The sequence below is a fragment of the Carlito syrichta genome, unplaced genomic scaffold (genome assembly GCF_000164805.1).
Source record: "Carlito syrichta isolate Samal-C Ts95f unplaced genomic scaffold, Tarsius_syrichta-2.0.1 Scaffold86251, whole genome shotgun sequence".
Lineage (NCBI taxonomy): Eukaryota > Metazoa > Chordata > Mammalia > Primates > Tarsiidae > Carlito > Carlito syrichta.
In genome coordinates this window covers 119,396-142,071 of record NW_007030347.1, presented here as the reverse complement: position 1 = coordinate 142,071, position 22,676 = coordinate 119,396, and the positions used below count along the sequence as shown (strand labels likewise).

Sequence of the window (22,676 nt, the reverse complement as noted above, 5' to 3'; positions counted from 1 at the left end):
AAACTCACACTGTCTTCCACATCTCCAGTCTTCCAGCCTTTCAACAGCATTTTAGACACAGGTATCTGAAGTTCATTTTCTAGAATCTGCTTAATCTCTCCTGTATAAATAAGAAGAGACCAAATATTACTAACAAAGGAACACAGTCAACATTTGTCCATATTTCAGGGCTAGCAATAATATTGGGTATACAGTGCATAGTCAATGACATTTGTCTGATGAATGAATAAGAAAAACTTCAGATATCTTTGATCAAACAATATGTTGCCCCTTTGAAAAACTCAAGCTTCAACATTAAATTATGATAAAAGATTCCAAAATTAATTAAGTAGTTGATCATGTATTTAATTTTTATAAGCATGGCTTTTTAAAAAGAAATAGGCATCAGTGACTGGAAGTTTGGACAATTGATTTCAAACCAGTCAACTTGTAATATCTACTATTGCTCAACATATGGCAGGAGTAGAAGATAAAGTAGAAAACCTGAGGCATTACAATACTGGGAAAACAGACTTTAGAATAAGAATTTGGGTTGAAGCTCTATTTTGGGGAAATCAAATAACTCACCTGTTCCTATTTTTGTATCTATAAAACTAGAAAATTAACTATCATATCTAGCCCTAGATGAGATGAAAGGAAATAATATAAAGTAGCTAAAAAAAAGCTTGTGTATATTATCTAGAAGAAAAGCAAAGCAACAGAATTTGAGAAAAGAAAAGAGTTGTGTTGGATCACATAGCAAAAAAAGGCTTTGTAAGAGAAAAGAGACTTGAATCCAGCTTGAAGTATAGCTGGACTGCAAAGGACAACCAAACCAAAACAAGCAAGGATAATCCAATTCAGTGAAGACAAATGACTGAAAGGTAAAAATGCAAAAATGAACACACTGCTAATAAAAAACAGCGAGGAACCACATTTTCCCAATGCTCCACAAATTCTTCTTTAGGAATCAAGTCTACTTATAGATTTTTGATATTATACTTTTTTGTTGTTTTGGGGTTTTTTTTGAGTTGGAGTCTGACTCTGTCGCCCAGACTGGAGTGCAGTGGCACACTCGGCCACCGCAGCCTCAACCTGCTGGGCTCTGGCGATCCTTCCGCCTCAGCCTTCTAAGTAGCAGGAACTACAGGCGCGCACTACCACGCCTGGCTAATTTTTTGATTTATTGTAGAGATGTGATCTCGCCAAGTTGCCCAGGCGGGTCTCGAACCCGTGGGCTCAGGCAATCCACTCAACTCAGCCTCCCAAAGCGCGGAATTGCGGGATTACAGGCTGAGCCACCGTGCCCAGCTGATACTATACTATTTTAAAGAGACAACTGAAATCAGTGTACAAGTCTTTTTTTTTTTTTTTTGGAGTCTCACTTTTGTTGCCCTGGCTGGAGTACAGCGGCATGCTCATGGCCACTGCAGCCTCCACCTGCCTCAACCTTCCAAGTAGCTGGAACTACAGACGCACGCTACCACGTCTGGCTAGTTTTTTTGTGTGTGATTTATTGTAGAGACGAGGTCTCACCAAGCTGCCCAGGCTGGTCTCGAGTTCATGGGCTCAGGCAATCTTCTCGCCTTGGCCTCCCAAAGTGCTGGGATTACAGGCTTAGCCACCACGCCCAGCCTGTCCAAGTCTTTTAGGGTCTTGTTTGTTTGTTTGTTTGTTTTTGAGACAGGGTCTCATTTTGTTGTCCAGACTGGAGTGCAGTAACATGATCATAGTTCACTGTAGCCTCAAACTCACAGCCTCAAGCAAATCTCTTGTCTCAGCCTCCCGAGTAGCTGGGAATACAGGCGCGCACCACAATGCTCAGTTAATTTTTTTTTTTTTGTCTGTATAAACGTTCTTGCTATGTTGCCCAGTTTAGTCTCAAACTCCTGAGCTCAAGTGATCCTCCCTCCTAGGCTTCCCAACGTGTTGAGTTCTAAGCATGAACCATGTGCATGGCCCAAACCTTTCATGTATCTGCTTATGTTAGGTTGCTGCTAGGGTATAATTTTATATTAAAACATAAGTCAATTCTATTTGTAATAAGTCATGGATACCAAATGAGGTTGATTTTGTTATACGTTAAAAGAGAAAAAATAGCCTGTAACCCCAGCACTTTGGAAGACCAAGGCGAGTGGATTGCCTGAGTCTGCGGGTTCAAGACCAGCCCGGGCAAATTGGCGAGCCCTCGACTCTACAATAAATAAAAAATTAGCCAGGCATGATAGCGCTCGCCTGTAGTTCTGGCTACTTGAAAGGCTGATTCGGAAGGATCACCAGAGCCCAGCAGGTTGAGGCTACAGTGGCCGAGAGGCGTGCCACTGTCCTCCAGCCTAGGTGACAGAGTGAGACTCCAACTCAAAAAAAAAAGAGAGAAAATAATTCCATGCTGATAACAGAAAAAAAGAGGGGAAAGGCTTGTTATATAACTTCTATGGAAACACAGCTGCCTAAGTAAGCAATGCTACAATTCAGTCATTCATGGCCTCAGTGACTTTTTTTACTTTCCTAAAGAAAATTCCTATCGGAACACTTTAGATAGTGATTAGCTATCATAAAAATAATTCTGGTTTAGCATAATATTGTGGAAGCACAATCTTTAATCAACCTTGGCCTTCAAAAAATGTCACTGCTGACAAAGGATCCTTCTGTTTATGGCTATTGTAGAAAGGTGAGCCATACTTTTTGTACCAAATATATATAAACATGCCTTTTGGTTTGTAGCTAAGGTTGCTATTTCTAGAGTTGTACTTGTCTGTAAGTGGGCTTATGCATGTGCAAGTCTGTCTAGTGCTTTCCTCTTAGACTTATACAAATTTTTTAAAATTTAGAATCATAGGGTACATGTGAGAATTTATTATATAAGTATATTGCATGAAGATGAGGTCTGGGCTTCTGATGAGCCCTCCTCAACCCCCAGTAGTGGGCATGAAACCTGAGTGTTTTTTGGTTTTGTTTTGTTTTAAGTCAGGGTCCCACTCTGTCATCCAGGCTGAAGTGCAGTGGCATGACTGCGACAACCACAGCTCACAGAAACCTCAACCTCCTGGGCTCAGGTGATCCTTCCATCTCAGCATTCCAAGTAGCTGGGACTACAGGTGCATACCACCACGTCTGGCTAATTTTTTTTATTTTCATTTTTTATAGAGATGGGTTTTTGCTATGTTGCCCAGACTGGTCTTAAAACTCCTGGACTCAAGCAATCAGCCTCCCAAAGAGCTGGGATTGCAGGTGTGAGCCACCACACCCAGCCAATGGTTGGTTTTGTATCCCTTATCCCTCCTTCATCCCTCCCTGCTTCAGCAGTGCCCAGTGTCTGTTGTTCCTGCCCTTGTGCCTGTGTGTGTGCAGTCTTTGGTTTTTTGTTTCCGTGACAGTTCACTTAATATGATAGTCTCCAGTTGCATCCATATTGCTGCAAAGGACATGATTTTGTTCTTCTTTATGGCTACATAGTATTCCATAGTGTATCTGTTCCACATTTTCTTTATCCAGTCCAAGTTCAATGGGCATCTGGGTTGGTTCCATGTTTTAGTTATTTTGAATAGTGCTTCTATAAAAATCTGAGTGCAGGTGTCTTTTTGGCAGAGCAATTTGTGTTCCTCTGGGTATATTCCCAGACGTGGGATTGCTGGGTCAAATGGTAGCTCTATTTTTGGTTCTTTGAGAAATCTCCAAACTGCTTTCCATCACAGCTGAACTAGCTTACAGCCCCACTGACAGTGAACAAGTATTCCGAACTTTCCTCTGCAGCTCCAACAACACCTGCTTTGTTTTTGTTTTGAGTCGGAGTCTCACTCTGTTGCCTAGGCTGGAGTGCAGTGGCATGATCACAGCTCACCAAAGCCTCTACTTCCTGGGTTCAGGCAATCCTTCTACCTCAGCCTCCTGAATAGCTGAGACTACAAGGGTGTGCCACCATGCCCAGCTAACTTTTTTATTTTATTTTTTGAAGTGATGAAGTCTCACTATGTTGCCTAGGGTGGTCTCAAACTCCTGGTCTCAAGCAATCTTTCCACTTCAACCTCCCAAAGTGCTGGGATTACAGGTGTGAGCCACTGTACTGGGCCCCTGTTGTTTTTTGACTTTTAATAATAACCATCCTGACCAGTGTGAGATGGAATCTCATTATAGTTTTGATTTGCATTTTTCTGATGATTAGTGATGTTGAGCATTTTTTCATACGTTTGTTGGCTGCTTGTATGTTTTCCTTTGAGAAGTGTCTGTTCATGTCCTTTGCCCACTTTTTAATGAGTTTGGTTTTTTTTTTTTCCCTGTCAATTTGTTTGAGCCCTTTATAGATTTTGGATGTTTGGCTTTTGTTGAATACATAGTTTGTAAATATTTTTTCCCATTCTGTGGGTTGTCTAGTTTCTTGATGGTTTCTTTTGCTGTGCAGAAGTTTTTTAGCTTGATAAGTTTCCATCTGTCAGTTTTAGTTTTTGTTTCATTTTCTTTTGAGGTCTTGGCCATGAATTCATTGCCTAGGCCAATGTCCAGGAAGGTGCTCCATAGGTTTTCTTCTAAGATTTTTATAGTTTGAGGCTTCACATTTAAGACTTAAATTCTTTAAAGACACTCTTAGCCTTCATGCCCTAAAGGCAGTTTGGTTTTTTTTGAGTATTCAGCAGTTTTTGACCCAAAACAGCATGACCCCAGTGCCCCACCCTCCCTATTCACCGAATCTTACCCCAAGTGTTTTTGTTTCTTCAGATGAAAAACTTCTCAAAGGGAGACCTCAAAGGTAAAGCAAAAAATGGCAGAAGCACCTTTTAGCCTCAGAACTGACAAGTTCAAAAATTGTTTTGAGTAGTGGAAAAAGTGTCTCAATAGGTATATTGCATCAAAAGGAGAGTATTTTAAAGGAGATTGAAGTTTTAAAATGTAAGAATTGATACACAATTTTTTTATAAATAAATTCTGCGTGTTTTTTGCCCCACCCATATGTGTTGAGGATTTTGTGAATAAATACCTAAGAAAAAGAACTGCTAGATTATAACTCTGTTTAACTTTATAAAAACTACCTAATTGTTTTCCAATAGGTAGTTGCCTTCCATCAACATTCCAGTTGTTCTTTATCACTGACAACAATTGGAAAGTTTAGCCACTCTAACAAGTATAATACAGTTTTTCATTGCGGTTTAACTTGAATTCCCTGATGATTAATGCTTACTAATACCATTGGGCATCTTTTCATGTACTTACTGGACATCTGCATATCTTCTATGAAGTATTTAGTCTTTCATCATAAAATATTATATTAGTTACAGGTTCTTCAGTAATGCCCTTTATTGGATTGACACAGTTCCCTTCAATTCCAACTTTGCTGCAAGATGAATTTTTTTTTAACATGAAATGGGTGTTAAATATTGTCAAATTTTTTTCTCATTATATATTACATTAAAATGGTGAATTACAGTGATAGATTATAAGCCGTTAAATAAGCCTAGCATTCCTAGGATAAAGCCCACTTGGCCACATATGTTATATACATACATATTTATTTTATCATCTTTTACTAGATTCAGTTTGCAAATATTTTGTAAAGGATTTCTGCCTTTATAGTTGAAAAAAAATTTTACTTTCCTGTAATATCATTGTCTGGTTTTGGTATCACAGTAATGTTGGCCTCAAAAATGAATTAGGAAATGTTTTACCTCTCTATTTTGTGAAGAACTGGTAATATTTCTTCCTTAAATACTAGATAGAGTTCACCAGTGAAATCATTCAGGTTTGAGGTTTTCTTTGTGGAAAGGTTTTGATTGTCCATTCAATTTATATATTTGATGTAAAGCTACTGAGATATTTTTCTTCTGTGTGTGTTGGGTAAGTTGTACTTTTAAAATACTTTTTCTAACCTTTTAGAGTTTCATGTAACTCATAAATTTACAGGAATAAATTTGTTCTTAACATCACCTTATGGCCCATGTAATGTCTGTAGGCATCTCTTTCATTCGCAATATGAATAACTAGTGTTTTCTCTTCTGTTCGCCCAGGCTGGAGTGCAGTGGCACACTCAGGGTCACCCTATCGTCGACCTGCTGGGCTCCAGCAATCCTTCCACTTCAGCCTTCCAAGTAGCCAGAACTATAGATGCACGCTACTATGACTGACTAATTTTTAATTTATTGTAGAGACGAGGTCTCACCAAGTTGCCCAAGCTGGTCTTGAACCTGCGGGCTCAGGCAATCCACTCACCTTGGCCTCCCAAAGTGCTGGGATCATAGGCTGAGCCACTGAGCCTGGCCAAGAATTAACAATTCTATTAATCTTTAAAAAAAAAAAAAGCTTTGGGTTTTGTTCATTTTCTCTACTACTTATCCATTTTCTACTTTATTGATTTCTGTTTTAATTCATATTATTTTCCTTCTGCACTTATTCTGGGTTTGATTTGCTCTTTTAAAAAAAATTTCTTAACAGCTTTATTGAGATATGGGTGACATAAAATAAACCACACATATTTAAAATCTACAATTTGGTAAGTTTTGACAATTGAATCCAACAATGAAGCCACCATCATAATCAAGGTTATGAATTTATCCATCACCCCTAAGGTTTCCTTGTGTTCCATTTCATTCTTCCACACTACCCCTCTTTCCTAGAGAACCATGATTTGATTTCTATGATTATTAGCTAGTTTAAATTTTCTAGAACTATATATAAATGAAATTGTAGAATGTATTCTTTTTATCTGGTTTCTCACTCAAAATAAAGTTTGAAGTCCTTCCACATTATAAATAACAACACTTCAATCTTTTTATTACTAAGTATTTCACTACATGAATATACAGCCATTTATTTATACATTCACTGGTTTATATACATTTGGGGTTGTTTACTGGTTGGGGTTATTACAGATAGAGTTGCTATATACAATAACACATATGTTTTTGATGAATATATGCTTTCATTTCTCGAGCAAATTTACAGGACAGGGATGGCCGGCATATTTTTAACTTTGTAAGAAACTGCCAAATTGGTTTTTATTATGATGTGTTCAAGTTCACCAATTTTTTCTTCAAAAACTGATCTGCAGTTACTCCCATTTGGTATGCTTTTCACCTCAGACATCCTAGAGTCACCTCTGGTTATTTGATTTGGATCATTTCATATCTCCAAGGACTTATTTTAAATATTTCCTCTCTTTTTGGACTTTAACTGTTCTAATATAATTATCTGCTCCTTCTAACATCTGTGTTAGTTCTGGGTTGGTTTCGTCATTATGGGCCTGGTTTCCTACATCTTTACAGGCCTGGTAACTTGTTATTCAATGCCTGGAATTGTGAACTTTATCTTGTTGGGTGCTGGATATTTCTATTCTTAGAAATATTCCTAAGCTTGCTTCTGAGATGCAGTTAAGTCACTCAAACACAATTCAATCCTTTTGGGTTTTGCTTTTAAAATTTGTTAGTTGGTACCACCTGATTAGTATTTGCTCTAGGTCTAATAATCCCCACCACTAAGGAAAAATCCCTCTGAGTATTATACCCATGAATTATCAGGTTTTCCAGTCTAGCTGGTGAAAAAAGACACCATTCCTAGTCTTGTTCCCCCCCAAGTCTTTGGGTGTTTTGTTTGTTTGTTGTTCTTGTTGTTATTCTTAGGGGCGAGGTTAAATCTGATTCCTGCTATTTCATCGTGGCTGAAAATGAAAATCAGCATTTTTCTTACTTCTTAGGTAGAGGCTTTAATCATTGCTTTTGCAACTTTTTTCTTTGTAATTAAGCATTTGAACCATAAGTTTCCCCCTCAGTACTAATTTTTTGGTATCAAACAAATGTAGATATGTCATGTTTTCTTCACAGCTCAGTTCAAAATAGTTTCCATTTCCATTGTGATTTCTTCTTTGACCTATGGTTTACTTAGAAATTACATTCCAAGTATTCAGGGTTGGGGTTTTGCAGATTGTTTATTTCTAACTTCATCTACTGTTGTCAGAGAACACGTTTCACAAGACTTAAAAATTTTTTTATGATATGTTTTGTGGCTTAGCATATTTTCTACCTTAAGGAATCAAGTGCACATGAAAAGAACATGTCTTTTGCTGTTGTTATAAGGAGGGTTAAATACATTTCAAGTAAGATAAATTAATTTCTATGATTTTCTGTCTGTTGTTTTGAACATTACTATGAGAAAGGAGTGTTGTAATTACCAATTTAAATTGTGGATTTGTCTCTCGTTTCAGTTCTATCAGTTTTTCTATCACATGTTTCATGTTCTGTTATTAGATATTCCACATTTAAGATACTTATGTCTTCTTGATGAATTCATACTTTTATCATCATGAAATGTCCCACATTATCCCTAATAATATTTTCTGTCCAAAGTTTAGTTCACCTAATATATTTTACTTATTTATTTTAAAGAAGTGGGATACAATTCAGGATTAGGTAGACAATTGGTCACCCTGCAGGTGAAGTCTGGGGACCCCTTTGGTTCCCACTTCGCCTGGATTGAGATCAGGTACCCTTACTAATGTTATGTAGCCTCCACTCCCACCTCTGGCAGCATCCTGCTAATGCCAAATCCTTTCTTACAGCATTATGTTAAATGCTCAGGGTCTGCTTATGAGTGAGAACATGTGATACTCAGTTCTTTGTTTCTGTGGTAGATCACTGAGCATGATAGACTCTAAATCCATCCAAGTTGCTGTGAAGTTCATAATTTTGTCCTTCTTTATGGCTGCATAACATTCCACTATGTGAACATGTCACATTTTTTAAAATCCAGTCTACTTTTTTATGGGGCAGCAAGGTTGGTTCCACATTTTTGCTATTGTGAATAATGCTAAATAAAATAAACATGCATGTACATGTATCATTTTTATAAAATTATTTTAGTTCCTCCAGGTTCATTCCCAGAAGTGGGATTGCTGGGTCATGAGGAAGGTCAATTTTTAGACCCTTTAGGAATTGCCGCATTGTTTTCCACAGAGGTTGCATTAGTTTACACTCCTACCAACAGTGTACAAGCGTTTCCTTTTCCCCACATCCTCTCCAGCATCTGTTGGGTTTTTTTTAGTTATTCATCATGGCCATCCTGAATGGAGTTAGGTGGTATCTCAGTGTGCTTTTGATTTGCATTTCTTTGATGATTACTGAGACTGAGCATTTTTTCATGTACCTGTTGGCTGCTCCTATGTCTTCTTTTGCGAAGTGTCTATTCATATCTTTTGTCCACTTTTTAATGGGGCTGTTGTTGGGGGTTGTTTTTTTTTTTTGGTTTCCTCCCTCCCCTCTTGGCATGTTTGAGTTCCTTGTAGATCCTGGATATTAGACCTTACCAGATATACAGTTGACAAATATTTTTTCCCATTCTGTGGGCTGATTCCCCCCTCTTGATGTTTACTTTTGCTTTGCAGGCAGAAGCTTTACAGTTGGATGAGGTCCTACCTATCTATCTTATCACTTATGGCATGGGAATTTGGGGTTTTGATCAGGAATTGATTGCCTACTCCAATTCCCATAAGGATGTCTTCTGTTTTCTAAGATTCTTACGGTTTGAGGTTTTACATTTGGGTCTTTGAAGAATTTAGAGTTGGTTTTTGTGTATGGTGACAGGTAGGGAATCTGTTTCAATCTTTTGCATGTGGTCAGCCAGTTATCCCAGCACCATTTACTGAACAGGTTCTCCTCTCCCCATTGGTTGTTGGTGGAAGCTTTGTCAAAGATGAGTTTGTAGAGAAATTGAGATTTTGCTTCTGGAATGTCTATCCTGTTCCACTGGTCTATATATCTGTTCTTATAATAATACCAGGCAGTTTTGATTACTGTAAATAAAGCTTCAGGTCTAGGAGTATGATACCCCCCACTTTCTTTCTTTTGCTAAGGACTGTCTTGGCTATTTGTGGTCATTTGTTTCCAGATGAATTTCTGTATTGTCATTTCCAGGTCTGAGAATGATTTTGGTAATTTACTGAAGATTGCATTGAGTCACAGATTTGCTTGGGTAGGATGGCCATCTTAACAATGTTGATTTTTCCATTCCATGAGTATGAAATATTTTTCTATCTGTTTGTGTCTTCTTTGATTTCTTTAAGCAGTGTTTTGTAGTTTTCAATATAAAGGTCTTTCACTTCTCTGGTTGGGAAGATGCCAAGATATTTTTGTGTGTGTGTATCTATTGTGAATAGTATTGTGCTTTTTATTTGGTTCTCTGCCTGTTTGTTGTTGACGTATAAGAATGTGACTGTCTTTTGCACATTTGTTTTATACCCTGAGACTTTGCCAAAGTCCTTTATCAGTATAAGGAGGTTTTGACAGATTCTCTTGGGTTGTTTTTTTTTTAAGCTAAGAAAATAATTTATTTAGAAAGTAAATTGGGAAGAGAGAAGAGAGGAAATTCACCTCCCCAAAGTAGGGGAGGGGGCCAAAGCTTAGGAAAACAGCCTGGTCATAGCTCAAAGAACACATGGCCAAACCACAGCTTAGCAAGGCAATGGTCTCTTGGGTTTTCAAGGTATAGAATCATGTCATCAGCAAAAAGGGATAATATAACTTCCTCTTTTCCTATTTGGATACACCTGATTTCCTTCTATTGCCTCCTTGCTCTTGGTAGGACTTCCAACACTATGTTAAACAGGTGGGGAGGGAGTGGGCAGTCTAGTCTTCTTCCAGTTTTCAGGAGAAATGCTTCTAATTTCCGTCCATTTAGCAATGCTAGCTGTGGGTTTATCGTAGGTGGATCTTACTATTTTGAAGGTATGTTCCCTCTATGCCTAGGTGTTCAAGGGTTTTTGTCATGAAGGGATGCTTGAGTTTTGTTGAAAGCTTTTTCTGCATCTAATGACTTAATCATGTGATTCTTGTTTTTGCATCTGTTGATTTACACCATACATTTATGGTCTTGTGAATGTTGAACCAGCCCTGCATCCTGGGGATGAAGCCTACTTCGTCATAGTAAATGATTTTTGAGATGTGTTGTTGGATCCAATTTGCTGGAATCTTGTTGAGAACTTTTGCATCTATGTTCATCAGGGATACTGGCCTATAGTTCTCTTTTTTGTTGGATCTTTATCTGGTTTTGATATCAATATGATGTTAGCTTCATCACATGATTTGGGGAAAGTTCTGTCTTTCTTGATTGCCTGGAATACTTTCAATAGGATTGATATCAGTTTCTTCTTGCATGTTCTATAGAATTCCACTGGAAAGCCATCTGGTCCGGGACTTTTTATTGCAGGTAGTTTTCTTATGATGGAGTCCATTTCATGGGTTGTTACTGGTATATTTAGGATCTCAATTTCTTCTTGTTTCAACCTTGGGAGGTTGTATGGTGTCAAAAAGTCCTCCATTTCATTTAGGTTTCGAGTCTGTTTCCATATAGGTGTGCATAGTAATCTCTGACAATCTTTTGTATTTCTTCAGATTCTGTTGTGACTTGATCTTTTGTTTCTGATTGTGTTTATTTGGGCTTTTTCTCTCTTTTTCTTGGTCAGTCTGGCTAGGGGCCCATCAATCTTGTTTATCCTTCCAAAGAACCAGCTTTTTGTTTTGTGGATTTTTTTCTATTATATTTTTGTCTTCTATGTTCCATATCTGGGCTTTTGCTTTGGTGATCTGGATTCTTCTGCTGAAGTTAGGATTTTAGTGGCCTTGTCTATCCAGCTCCCTTGGGTGATTTGTTAGGCTGTTAATGTGTGATCTTTCTATTTTCTTGATGTGAGTTCATAGAGATAAGAATTCCCCTCTTAGTACTGATTTCATGGCATCCCAGAGCTTTGGTAAGATGTTTCTTCATTTTCATTTGTTTCCAGAAATCTTCTAACTTCTGTTTTGATTTATGTGTTGACACTGGAGTTTTCCTGCATCATGCTGTTTAGTGTACATATCTTTGTGGGTTTTGGGAGAAGTTTGTTGGTATTCATATTTTTATTCCACTGTGGTCTGAGAAGGTGCATGGCAGTATTTTGATCTCATACAATTTGTTTATGCTTGATTTATGGCTGAGGATGTGGTGCATCTTAGAGTACATTCCATGCAGTTATGAGTAGACTGTATATTCTGTGGTTGTTGGGTGACGTGTCTATTAAGTCCATTTTGTCAAGCGTCAAGTTTAGAATTCGAATCTCCTTGTTGATTTTTTTGCCCTGATGATCTATTTACGGTTGTTAGTGGTGTATTTAAGTCTCTAGTTATGATAGTGTTAGAGTCAATATCTTTTGTAAGTTTACTTACTAGCTGTTTTATAAAAGCTGGTGCTCCTGTGTTGGGTGCATGTATGTTTAGGATAATACCTATTTATAGATAGATTGAACCTTTTATTGTTATGTAGTGTCCTTCTGTATCTTTTTAAATTTTTGATAGTTTAAAAGTTGTTTTGTCTGATATTAAGATCATGACTCCTGTCTTCTTTTGTGTTCTGTTCTCCTGAAAATTTGTTTTCCATCCTCTTTGAATCTGTGACAGTTCCTTGTATTGAGATGTGTTTCCTGGATGCAGCAAGTTGTTGGGTTGTGTTTTTTTTTAATCCAGCTTACTTTTCTGTCTTTTCAGTGGTGCATTTAGTCCATTCACATTCAGGCTGATTATTTAGATATGAGAATTTATTCCTGTCATGAGGCTCTTATAAAGTTCTTTGTTGTTGTTGTTATTGCTGCTGCTTGTTAGTCAGCTGGATTTTTTTGTGATTTGGGGGGTTGATATATGTGTGTGTTTTCAATTTTGCAGTCATGATGCATGCCTCTGTTCTCCTGCATTCTTGGGAAGAATATGGTGGTTCTTTTTTCTTTCTTTCTTCTATGCCTAATACCTCCTTAAGTGTCTCTTGTAGAGCTGGCCTGGAGGCAACTTAAACTCTTAGGGATTGGATATCTGGGAAGAATTGTAATTCTCCATCACTGATGAAACTTACTTTAGCTATGTAGGAAGTTCTTGGTTGGAACTGTTTATCCTTAAGAACCTTGAAGATTGGACTCCATCTCTGCTAGCCTGTAGTGTTTCTGTAGATAGTCTGCTGGTATTCTAATTGGTCTTCCCCAGTAGGTAGTCTGACTTTTCTCTATTGCTGCCTTTAGGATTTTTTCTTTTATACCTACTTTGTGTAAGCAAATTACTGTATCCAGGAGTGGGTCATTCATCTGATGAGATGAGGGAAGTTTTCTTGGATAATCTCATGAAATGTTTATTCCAAGTTGGTCTCTGTCTCTTTCTGCCATAGTTCATCTAATATTAACAGTTTCTTCAGCTTATGGTTATGAATTTCATGTATATTTTAAATTATTTTTATTTTGTTTTGTTTGCAGCCCATAGGAAGTTCATTGTGTCTCCAAGATGCTACAGTGCAGACTCCTTTCCCAGGGAAAGGTCTTTCAGAGACAGAGCCATCATCCAGATGAGTTGCTCATTTGTCATTTTCATAGGCAGTTGGAGTCTTCCTCTTGGGTTTCTCAAACTCCCGGGTCCCCCCCATATGACAAGATAAAACACTACAAATGGTGGCACTACATGATGGAAAGATGCCCAAGTACAGCGCAGCACACTGGGGATCCCCTTAGTGAAGTAGTGAAGGAAAGCTCAAAGTGTGACAAGCTATAAGTGATGATATGCCATATCCATGTCAGATTCTCAAACTTGTGGGCCATTATAGTGGCAGTCCAAGGTCACTTCACCCTTCATAATCGTGGATCCACTCTTTTCATTTTTTTTATTGTTCAAGTCTTATACTTTTAAGTGGGTTTCTTGTACATATATAAATGGATTTCCTTTTTTATCCAGTCTGACAATTTCTACCTTCAAATTAGAATGTGAGATCATTTATATTTATTGTAGTTATTTATATGGTCTTACTATTCCTTTTTCATTTTTCTGATATTTTATCAATCACCTTTTCTGTCTTCATCTGTATTCACTGAAGTATTTTTTAGTATTCCATTTCATCTCAACCCTTGGTTTAGTAACCATTATCTGTGTTCACTGCTTTAATGATTGCTGTAAGGTTTATAATATGCATTTTTAACTCAATATAGACCACCTTCGTATAAGATAGCACTCTGTCTTATAGCAGTATATTTCTATTCCACTTTTCTGTGCTTGTGTTATTGTTGCCATACATGTACTTTCTACATATTTTATAAATGCTATCATACATTGCTACCATTTCTACTTTGTCAATTATCATTTAAAATTAAAAATAAGAAAAGCGTGTTTTTAAATGTGATCATCTTTATCATTTCTAGTGCTCTTCATTTATTTGTGTTTACCTAATCTTCTGTCTGGTATCAATTTCTTTCAGTCTGAGGTGCTTTCTAGAACATCTCTTGTAGCTTTTGTTTATCTGAAAAATATCCATAGTCTTCATTTGTGAAAGATATTTTTGTTAGGCACAGTATTCTAGGTTAATATTTTCTTCCATTAGCACTTAAAAAATATCACTGCATTGTTTCCTGGCTTCCATTGCTTCTGATAAGAAGACTGTCATTTAAAAATCTCTTTCCCTATATGGAATGTATCTTTGTTTCCCTACCTCTGGTTACTTTTAAACTTTTTCTACTACTGATTTCCAGCAATTTGTTTATGATTTGTCTTGATATGGTTTCCTTTGAGTTATTCCTCCTTGATTTAATAAACTTCTCAGATTTGTGCATTTATAAGCATTTTTTAAAATTTCTCCCTTTCCACTCTCCTATTTTGGGAGCTCTATCACACATACATTATATCATATTATATTTATCTACAAGTCATTCAGACTTCATCCTTCCCTCTCTACCTCCAACCCCGTATTTTTGCTGTATATGCTTTAGTTTGCATCATTTTTATTGCTATATCTTGAAATTTACTGATTTTTTTGTTCAACAGTTAATCTGCTAAATCCATCAGATTCATTTTTAATCTGTTTTTAGCTCCAGAATTTTCATTTGGCTGTTTTTCAGTATTTTTTTCATTACTTTCCTCATTAATTTTTTGATTCCTTTTAAATTCTTAAACATATTGTATATATAAGAGCTATTTTAAAATTCCATTAACTCTGCCATTTATGGAAGTATTTTTATATTCTTGTTTTTCTTCGGGTGAATAGTCACATGTTGCTACTATTTGTGTCTACTAGTTTTTTATTAAATGCTAAATATTGTGAAAATTACATTAATGATTGTCTGGATTTAACGGTTTGCCAATAAAGTGTGTATCAGTTTGTTTTGACAGGATCTTACATATCATGCATATCAGTTCAATCCTTTTGATACTTCCTTACAAGTTTTGTTTTAGTGGATCTAGAATGGTGATTCTCAAAAGTATATTAACAGGTCCCTGGGGTTCTTTAAAACTGATGGTACAAAAGTAATGTGGGGTAACATTGCAGGTGTCTTATAAATCAAAATAGTAGTGCTGAGCTTAACTAGTATTCATTGAATTGTATGCATCACCACCAAACACTTGCATTAAAAAAAAAAAAGCCACCTTCATTTAACTATATGCTTCATGAAGTAACAAAAATCATTACTTTCATTAAATCTTGACACTTTTAATATTGTGTGTGGTGAAATGGGAAGTAGTAAAAGCACTTCTGCTATGTACTATAGAATATTAGCTGACTTGAGGAAAAGTACAGTTGTGCTGCTTAACGATGGAGATACGTTCTGAGAAATGGGGCATCAGGTGATTTCATCATTGTGCAAACATCACAGAGTATGTTTACACAAACCTAGATGGTATAGCCTACTATACACCTAGGACATATGATATAGCCTATTGCTCCTAGGCTACAAACCTGCACAGCAGGTTACTTTACTGAAATACTATAGGCAACTGTGACACAATGGTAAGTATTTGTATATCCAAACATACTTAAACATTTTTAAAAGGCATGGTTAAAATACAATACTATAATCTCATGCAATCACTGTTGTATATGTGGCCCATCATTGACTCAAACATTATTATGTGACACATGACAATGTTTTGTCACAAAACACCATTTTTACTGGAACAAATGACTGATAACTGCATTGCTATAGTTTGAACGTTTCTGCCAAAACTCATGCTGACTTAATCACCATTGTGGCAGTATTAAGGGGAGGGGGACATTTAAAAGGTTATTAGGCTGTGAGGGTCCCAACCTCATTAAGAGATTAATGCTTGCATCACTAGAGGGGGTTATTGTGGGAGTAGGTTCCAGATAAAAGGATGAGTTTGGCCTTATTTCCTCTCTGTCTTGGGCACTTCCTTGACACGTGATGCCTTCCACCATGGGATGACCCTCACCAGATGCCAGTGCCTTGTTCCTGGTCTTTCCAGGATCTAGAACAAATAAATCTCTTTTCTTTATTAATTACCCAGTCTGTGCTAATCTGTTCTTTTCATTGAAGTGGTTTCAGATTTTACATTGCAATTTATCTTTAAAAAACTATCACTTGCCAAGTTTTGGTCTAGTATCAAATAGAATATCCATAATAATCTGGCTGTTAAAATACCCCTCCCTTCTCCAACTATATATCTATTTGAGGTGGTATTTTCTTGATAAAGTTCAACAGAATTAACATATTGGAATGGAATAATGGAGAAGCAGATATAAAAATCCAGTTGCCTTCCATACAGATATTAAACAGTTTGCAAAAATGTTGAATAATATGACTTTCTCATTTTTGTGTTTTAAAAATTATTTTCATTAAAACTTCATTAAAAATTATTTTTCATTAAAAATATTACTTATGTTAACATATAATTTTCTACAGTGCATACAAAGTTACTGCCAAAAAAAGTTCCAATGTTTTCTCAGATTTAAGAGTTTCAAGAAAACCAACCTGCCAGAGATGGAACTTCAAAAGCTTATTTCTCCATCTTTGGACTTATTAATTCTATTTCACGTGAAAATGCCTACTTTAACATTGGAAGCCAGGGTGGTTTGGATTCATGTGCTTCTATGTTAACAAGAACCACATTATTACCATAAATCATTTCATCTAAAAATTTATCTTATAGATATTTTAAATGATTCTGAGTACAACTGTCATCTTTGTTTTTAACAGCAACCTCTCTCTAGAACACTCCAATATTTAGTGATTTAAAAAAAGCTAAAAAGAGAGAGTGAGAGCAGAGACAGAGAGAGAAAGAGGGAAAAAAAAAAAAAGTCTACCTCAAACCCAAGTCAGCATTTACTCTAAATGGATTTTAGCCTGTCCAGGAGAGAAATAATTGGCAGAAGATCATTCCATTTAGTCTATGCTCCAATAAACTGAAAACAGATTTACAAACACTATCTGGCATACACAAACCTGAAAAACAGGCCATTTCGAATAGTTGTTTTATTTTTCCTCAGAGTCCTGAGTTTTAACAAATACATTGTCTGTATAATTTATTAACTTTTTTCCAAAGTCATTTGGAAGGAATTTATTATTTAAATTTATAGTATTAAACCTTTATAACTTCTGGAAGGTCGCTAATTATGAGGAAATGAGATTCAATCCATATAAAACAAATGGCTATTAATATATTTCAATTACTTCCTTTCAAAGAGGAAAACGTGCAGTGAAAGTTGGACACTGTAGCTGTAACAACCATTTCTCTTTTTTTTTTGAAAGCAGGATTTATTGAAAGGACAGAAAAGCTCCCACAGTGGGAGGGGACCCGAAGGGGTTGCCCCATAACAACCATTTCTAAGCAGAACATAACACACGGTTTCCTCTATTATCACTTAGAGGAAAAGCATTAACACTCTTCTATCACTAAGTGACCATTACTGAACCAAAATTACAAGCCATGTCAGGAACTCAAATACTGTTTTTTTAAGCTATTAATACATTTCACATTAATACTGTTACTATTTTTTAAATTAAAAATATCAACACTCAAAAGAGTAAAATAAGACCTAGTTCATCTCAGAGTAGATAAAATAAGGAAATCAAACCTGTCACCCAGAAAAAATAAAATGGGCAATATTACGCCATTTGGATTTTTCTCAAAATTCACTGTAATTATCAACAGTGAATTTCTTCTTTCTCTGGTCCACCAACATTTTTTGTAATGTTAGAAATCTTGTACTCCCTATATTCATTTCCTTATTTAAAACATTGTAAGCCATTAGAGCCTGTAATACGTTTTGTTAAAACTATAAAAGCTACTCCTTTGAAAAAAAAAAAATAGATTAAGATTCTATAGTAGAAGAGGAATTTTAAACTTTTAGGACTGGAAAGAACCCATCCCAGAAGATGTTTAAAACCTCGCCGGGATATGACCTACCTAAGAACAAGAAGTGATTTAATTAAAAAGTCTATAAGGCAATGAATGTTCTGTATCTCTTCCCTCAGTACCATTCTGATATCATAATTCAAAGATGTAGCCTCAGCATAACTTGCTGCTTTTACAAATAAATTTATATTAAAAAGTCATTAACATAACACCTACAATTATTTAAAAGAATCATAAATCTGCAGATATTTGGAGACTCTGAGACAAAAGGATTCCAAAGAATCTGGTTCATTTTGTACCATGTTATTTACCATGTGTCACTGGGTCCTACAGGATTTGAGATTATTTAAAGAGTGCTTGAGAGCAAATACTCTCTTTTACTAAAGCCTAAGAGATTACTCAGGAGGATGATGCTTAATTGTGTATGTGAGATTAAAAGACAGAGAAGTCTTTCTTCCCCAAAATTAATGCTTCCCTTAACACTGAAAGAAACTTAAAGATTGTAATTAACAGAAAAGGGAAGTCTCTAAAATAAGTAATATAGACTCATATCTACATTAATATCTACTATGTGTAGGGCACTGATTTAAGCATTTTGAAGAATGCAAAAGCTGAGTATGATGTCAGGATGGGAAGGGCTTCCTAGTCACAAAGAAAGAGAAAAACTATGACAGAAGGTCCAATTGTATAAAAATTAAAATCTCCCTTTTCTCAAAAAGCATAATAAGAATAAAAATATAAATAACAAATTAGGAGAACATCTTTGCAAAACAGGTAACATATGAAGGCATAATCTCATTAATATATAAAAAGTTCTTATAAACTAATAAGAAAAAGTCTCAACAGAAACATATAAACTTACAATTAATGAAGAGATATTACCTCATTAGTAGTAAAAGAAAATAAGACAACATAAATTTTCAATCAAATGATCAGAACTTTTTCTCTTCTTTTTTATTGTGTAAAATACATATGCTATAAAATGTACCATTTTAACCATTTTTAAGTGTATAGTTCAGTGGCATTAAGTACATTCAAATTTTGCAATCATCACCACTATTCATCTCCAAAACTTATTCATCACCCCAAACTAAAACTCTATAACCCTTAAAAATAAAAGCTCTTCAGGTTCTGGTGACTACAATTCTACTTTCTGGAATTTCACTTTTATAGTTACCTCTTATAAATGGAATAATCCAACATTTGACCTTTTGTGTCTGGTTTATTTCGCTTAGCTTCATGTCTCCAAAGTTCATCTGTGTTGTAGCATGAATAAAAGCTTTTTCCTTTTTAAGGCTAAATAATACCACATTGTATGTATTTATCATATTTTGCTTATTCATTCAACTGTTGATGGCCATCTGGGTTGCTCCCACCCTTTGGCTATTGTAATGCTGTTGTAAATATGTATGTACAAATTTGAGTCCCTACTTTCAATTATTTTGGGTATATACTCAAAAGTGAAATACTTGGATCATGTGTTAATTCTATTTTTAATTTTTTGAGGAACCACCAAACTGTTTTCCACTTGGCCACACCATTTTACATTCCGCCAGTAAGACATGAGGGCACCAATTTGTCCATATCCTTGCCCAACACTTGTTATTTTTTGTTCTTTTTTTTTGTAATAGCCATCCCTGTGGGTGAAAAGTGATGTCATATTGTGGTTTTGATTTGCATTTCCCTAATGATTCATGATATTGAGCATTTTTCCCTATGCTTGTTGGCTAACTATATATTTTTCTTTGGAGAAATGTCTATTCAAGTCCTCTGCTATTTTTTAAATTGGTTTTTTTGTTTGTTTGTTTTTTGCTGTTAAGTTGTAGGAGTTCTTTATATATTCTGGATATTAATCCCTTATCAGACACATGATTTGCAAATATTTTCTACTATTCCATCCCATAGGTTACCTTTTCACTGCTGATAGTGTTCTTTGATGTACAAAAGTTTTTAATTTTGATAAAGTCTGATTCACTTATTTTTTTCTTTTGCTCCTGAGTTTTTACTGTCACATATAAGAAATCATGGCCAAATCTAACATTATGAAGCTTTTTCTCTATATTTTCTCCTAAGAGTTTTATAGCTTTAACTTTTATATTTAGGTCTTATAGCTTTTTTCATTAATGTCACAAACTATTGACTAGGGAATAAATTAGTATACTGTTGATGGCAACATAACCTAATATGACCTCTCTGAAGAGCAAACTGGCAGAATATACCTAGAGCCTTAAAAAAAAGTATACTCAGTAGTATTTTGCTAGGCATCTGTGTTAAGGAAGGTAATCACTGAGGTTCAGGGAGGTTCACTACAGTATATTATAGTAAAAGATTGCAGACAGAGAAAAATTCAAAATAGTAAGCAAAAGAATGGTCCAATAAATCATGATACAGGCTTTTAAAACTATGCAGTTGAAGAATATTGTAAATACATGGCATATGATCACAATGGAATATTATAAGTGAAAGTATATTATTAAGCAACAAATATAATCTAATCTCAATTTTAAGGAAAATACATTTATATCACATAGAATAAAACCAAAAATAAATGCAGCAAAATGTTAACTATAATTAAAAGTAGAACTGCTGACAATTTTTACTTTTTAAGTTCTTGTTTTCATTTCTTTTTCTTAATCTATACAAATATTTATACATATGTATGGGGTACCTATGATATTTCAATACATGCATAGGATTTGTAATGATCAAGGGTATTTGTGATGTCCATTACTTTAAATAGTTATCATTTCTATGAGTTAGGAACATTTCCAGTCCTCTCTTCTAGCAATTTTGAAATATGTAATACATTGTTAACTACAGTCACTCTACTCTGCTATTGAACATTACAACTTATTCCTTCTGACTATATGTTTGTACCTATTAACTAGCCTGTCTTTATCCATTTCTCCCAACACACTTCCCAGCCTCTGGGATCAATCATTCCATTCTCTCCCTCCATGAGATAAACTTTTTGAGATCCCATGTATAAATGAGAGCATGCTATATTTGTCTTTCTGTGCTTGGCTTATTTCACTTAACATAATGACCTCCAGTTCCATTCAGGTTGCTGTAAGTGATATGATTTCATTTCTTTTTATGGCCAAATAATATTCTACTGTCTGTGTGTGTGTGTGTGTGTGTGTGTGTGTGTGTGTGTGTGTGTGTGTGTGTGTGTGTGTCACACATTTTCTTTATTCTTCATCTTTTGATGGACACTTAGGTTGATTCCATATCCATGCTATCATGCATAGTGCTACAATAAGCATGAGAGTGCAGATATTCCTACAATATACTGATATTTTTCCCTTTGGATAAATACCCAGTAATGAGATTGCTACATTATGTGGTAGTTTTTGCTTTTTAAGAAATTTCCATGCTGTTTTCCACAAGGGCTGTAATAACTTACATTCCCACCAACTGTATATGAGTTCCCTTTGCTCCACATCCTTTTTAGTTCATTTCACAAATTTTCTACAATGAACATAAAAGCAGAAACAGGGTTGTAAATGAAGAGCTATGAAACAGAGAGAGGTAATTTCTATCTGAGAACTCAAGGAAGAAATGCTAAACAATGCAACTCATATCTATTAAAAGGCTTTTTTTTCTTAAGTGCCAGATTTTAACAATGTATGTTGAGTAGCAGGAGAAACTTATTACAGATTTTAAGCAAGAAGTCCATCTAATAGTAGAGCATATTAATTGAATGGAAAAGAGAAAAGGTGAAATATTATTAGCAGAGGCTATTAAAATATCAAGAAAAGAAATGAATGAAAGTATAACTGTCTTTGTTGCAAATGGAAAACGTGATACATGAGATAATAATCTGTGAAAAATACTTTAGAACAATGTTTCTCAAGATGTAGTTCTTCAATTTCATCAGGATCACCTGTGTTGTATGTTTTAAAAAACTGCAGATTTGTGGGTTCTACCCTGTTATAGAATTATAATCTAAAAATATGGGTCTCATCCAAGGAATTACACATTTAATCACACCCCGTCCCCCATTTCCTAAGTGATTTTTAAGCACACAAAATTAAAACATTCCTATGTGGTCTAATAACTGATAGAACCTAAGGATAAGAGGGATGAAGGAATAGAAAAATGGCTTATGTATGTGAGTACTATCTCCTGTTGCTATGGATTTTCCATGATCAGTGGCTTTGCCACAGAACATGTTTCATATTGTTTTAACTTGGCATTCACTTCTGCCTGAGGGTGACTTTTTATCATACTACCCAACTCCTTAATTTATCCTCTTTAGACTGTACTTTTACCTTTGGAGTTGCTGACAGTATGGGCTTAATAAAACATTTTAATGTCAGGCTTATCCTTAAGGGACTAGACGTGCACCTGGCACACAGTAGACATATGGTGAAACTAGAACTTGGTGCTTGTCAGGACAGGAAAGCAGTGGGGCTAGAAATGTAGGACAAGACCAGATATATACACACATATACATACACACAAGCAGTGAGATAAGGAGTTTGAACTTATTCTAAAGGGGTACAGTTTTATAAGATCTGACAAATGCATACTTCTGTGAAAACACCACCACAAAATGTAATAAAGAATATT

General features: G+C 35.5%; 1 protein-coding gene across 1 annotated transcript in view; it reads right to left on the bottom strand.

Moving 5' to 3' along the window:
• FAF1 (Fas associated factor 1) overlaps positions 1–22,676 on the bottom strand; it is a gene marked incomplete at its 5' end in the record, with an annotated part of 331,295 nt that overhangs the window by 198,414 nt on the left and 110,205 nt on the right. Inside the window, one exon of the mRNA XM_008057040.1 lies at positions 9–100. Within this exon, the coding sequence (XP_008055231.1) occupies positions 9–100 (92 nt within the window). The remainder of the gene's footprint in view (positions 1–8; positions 101–22,676) is intronic.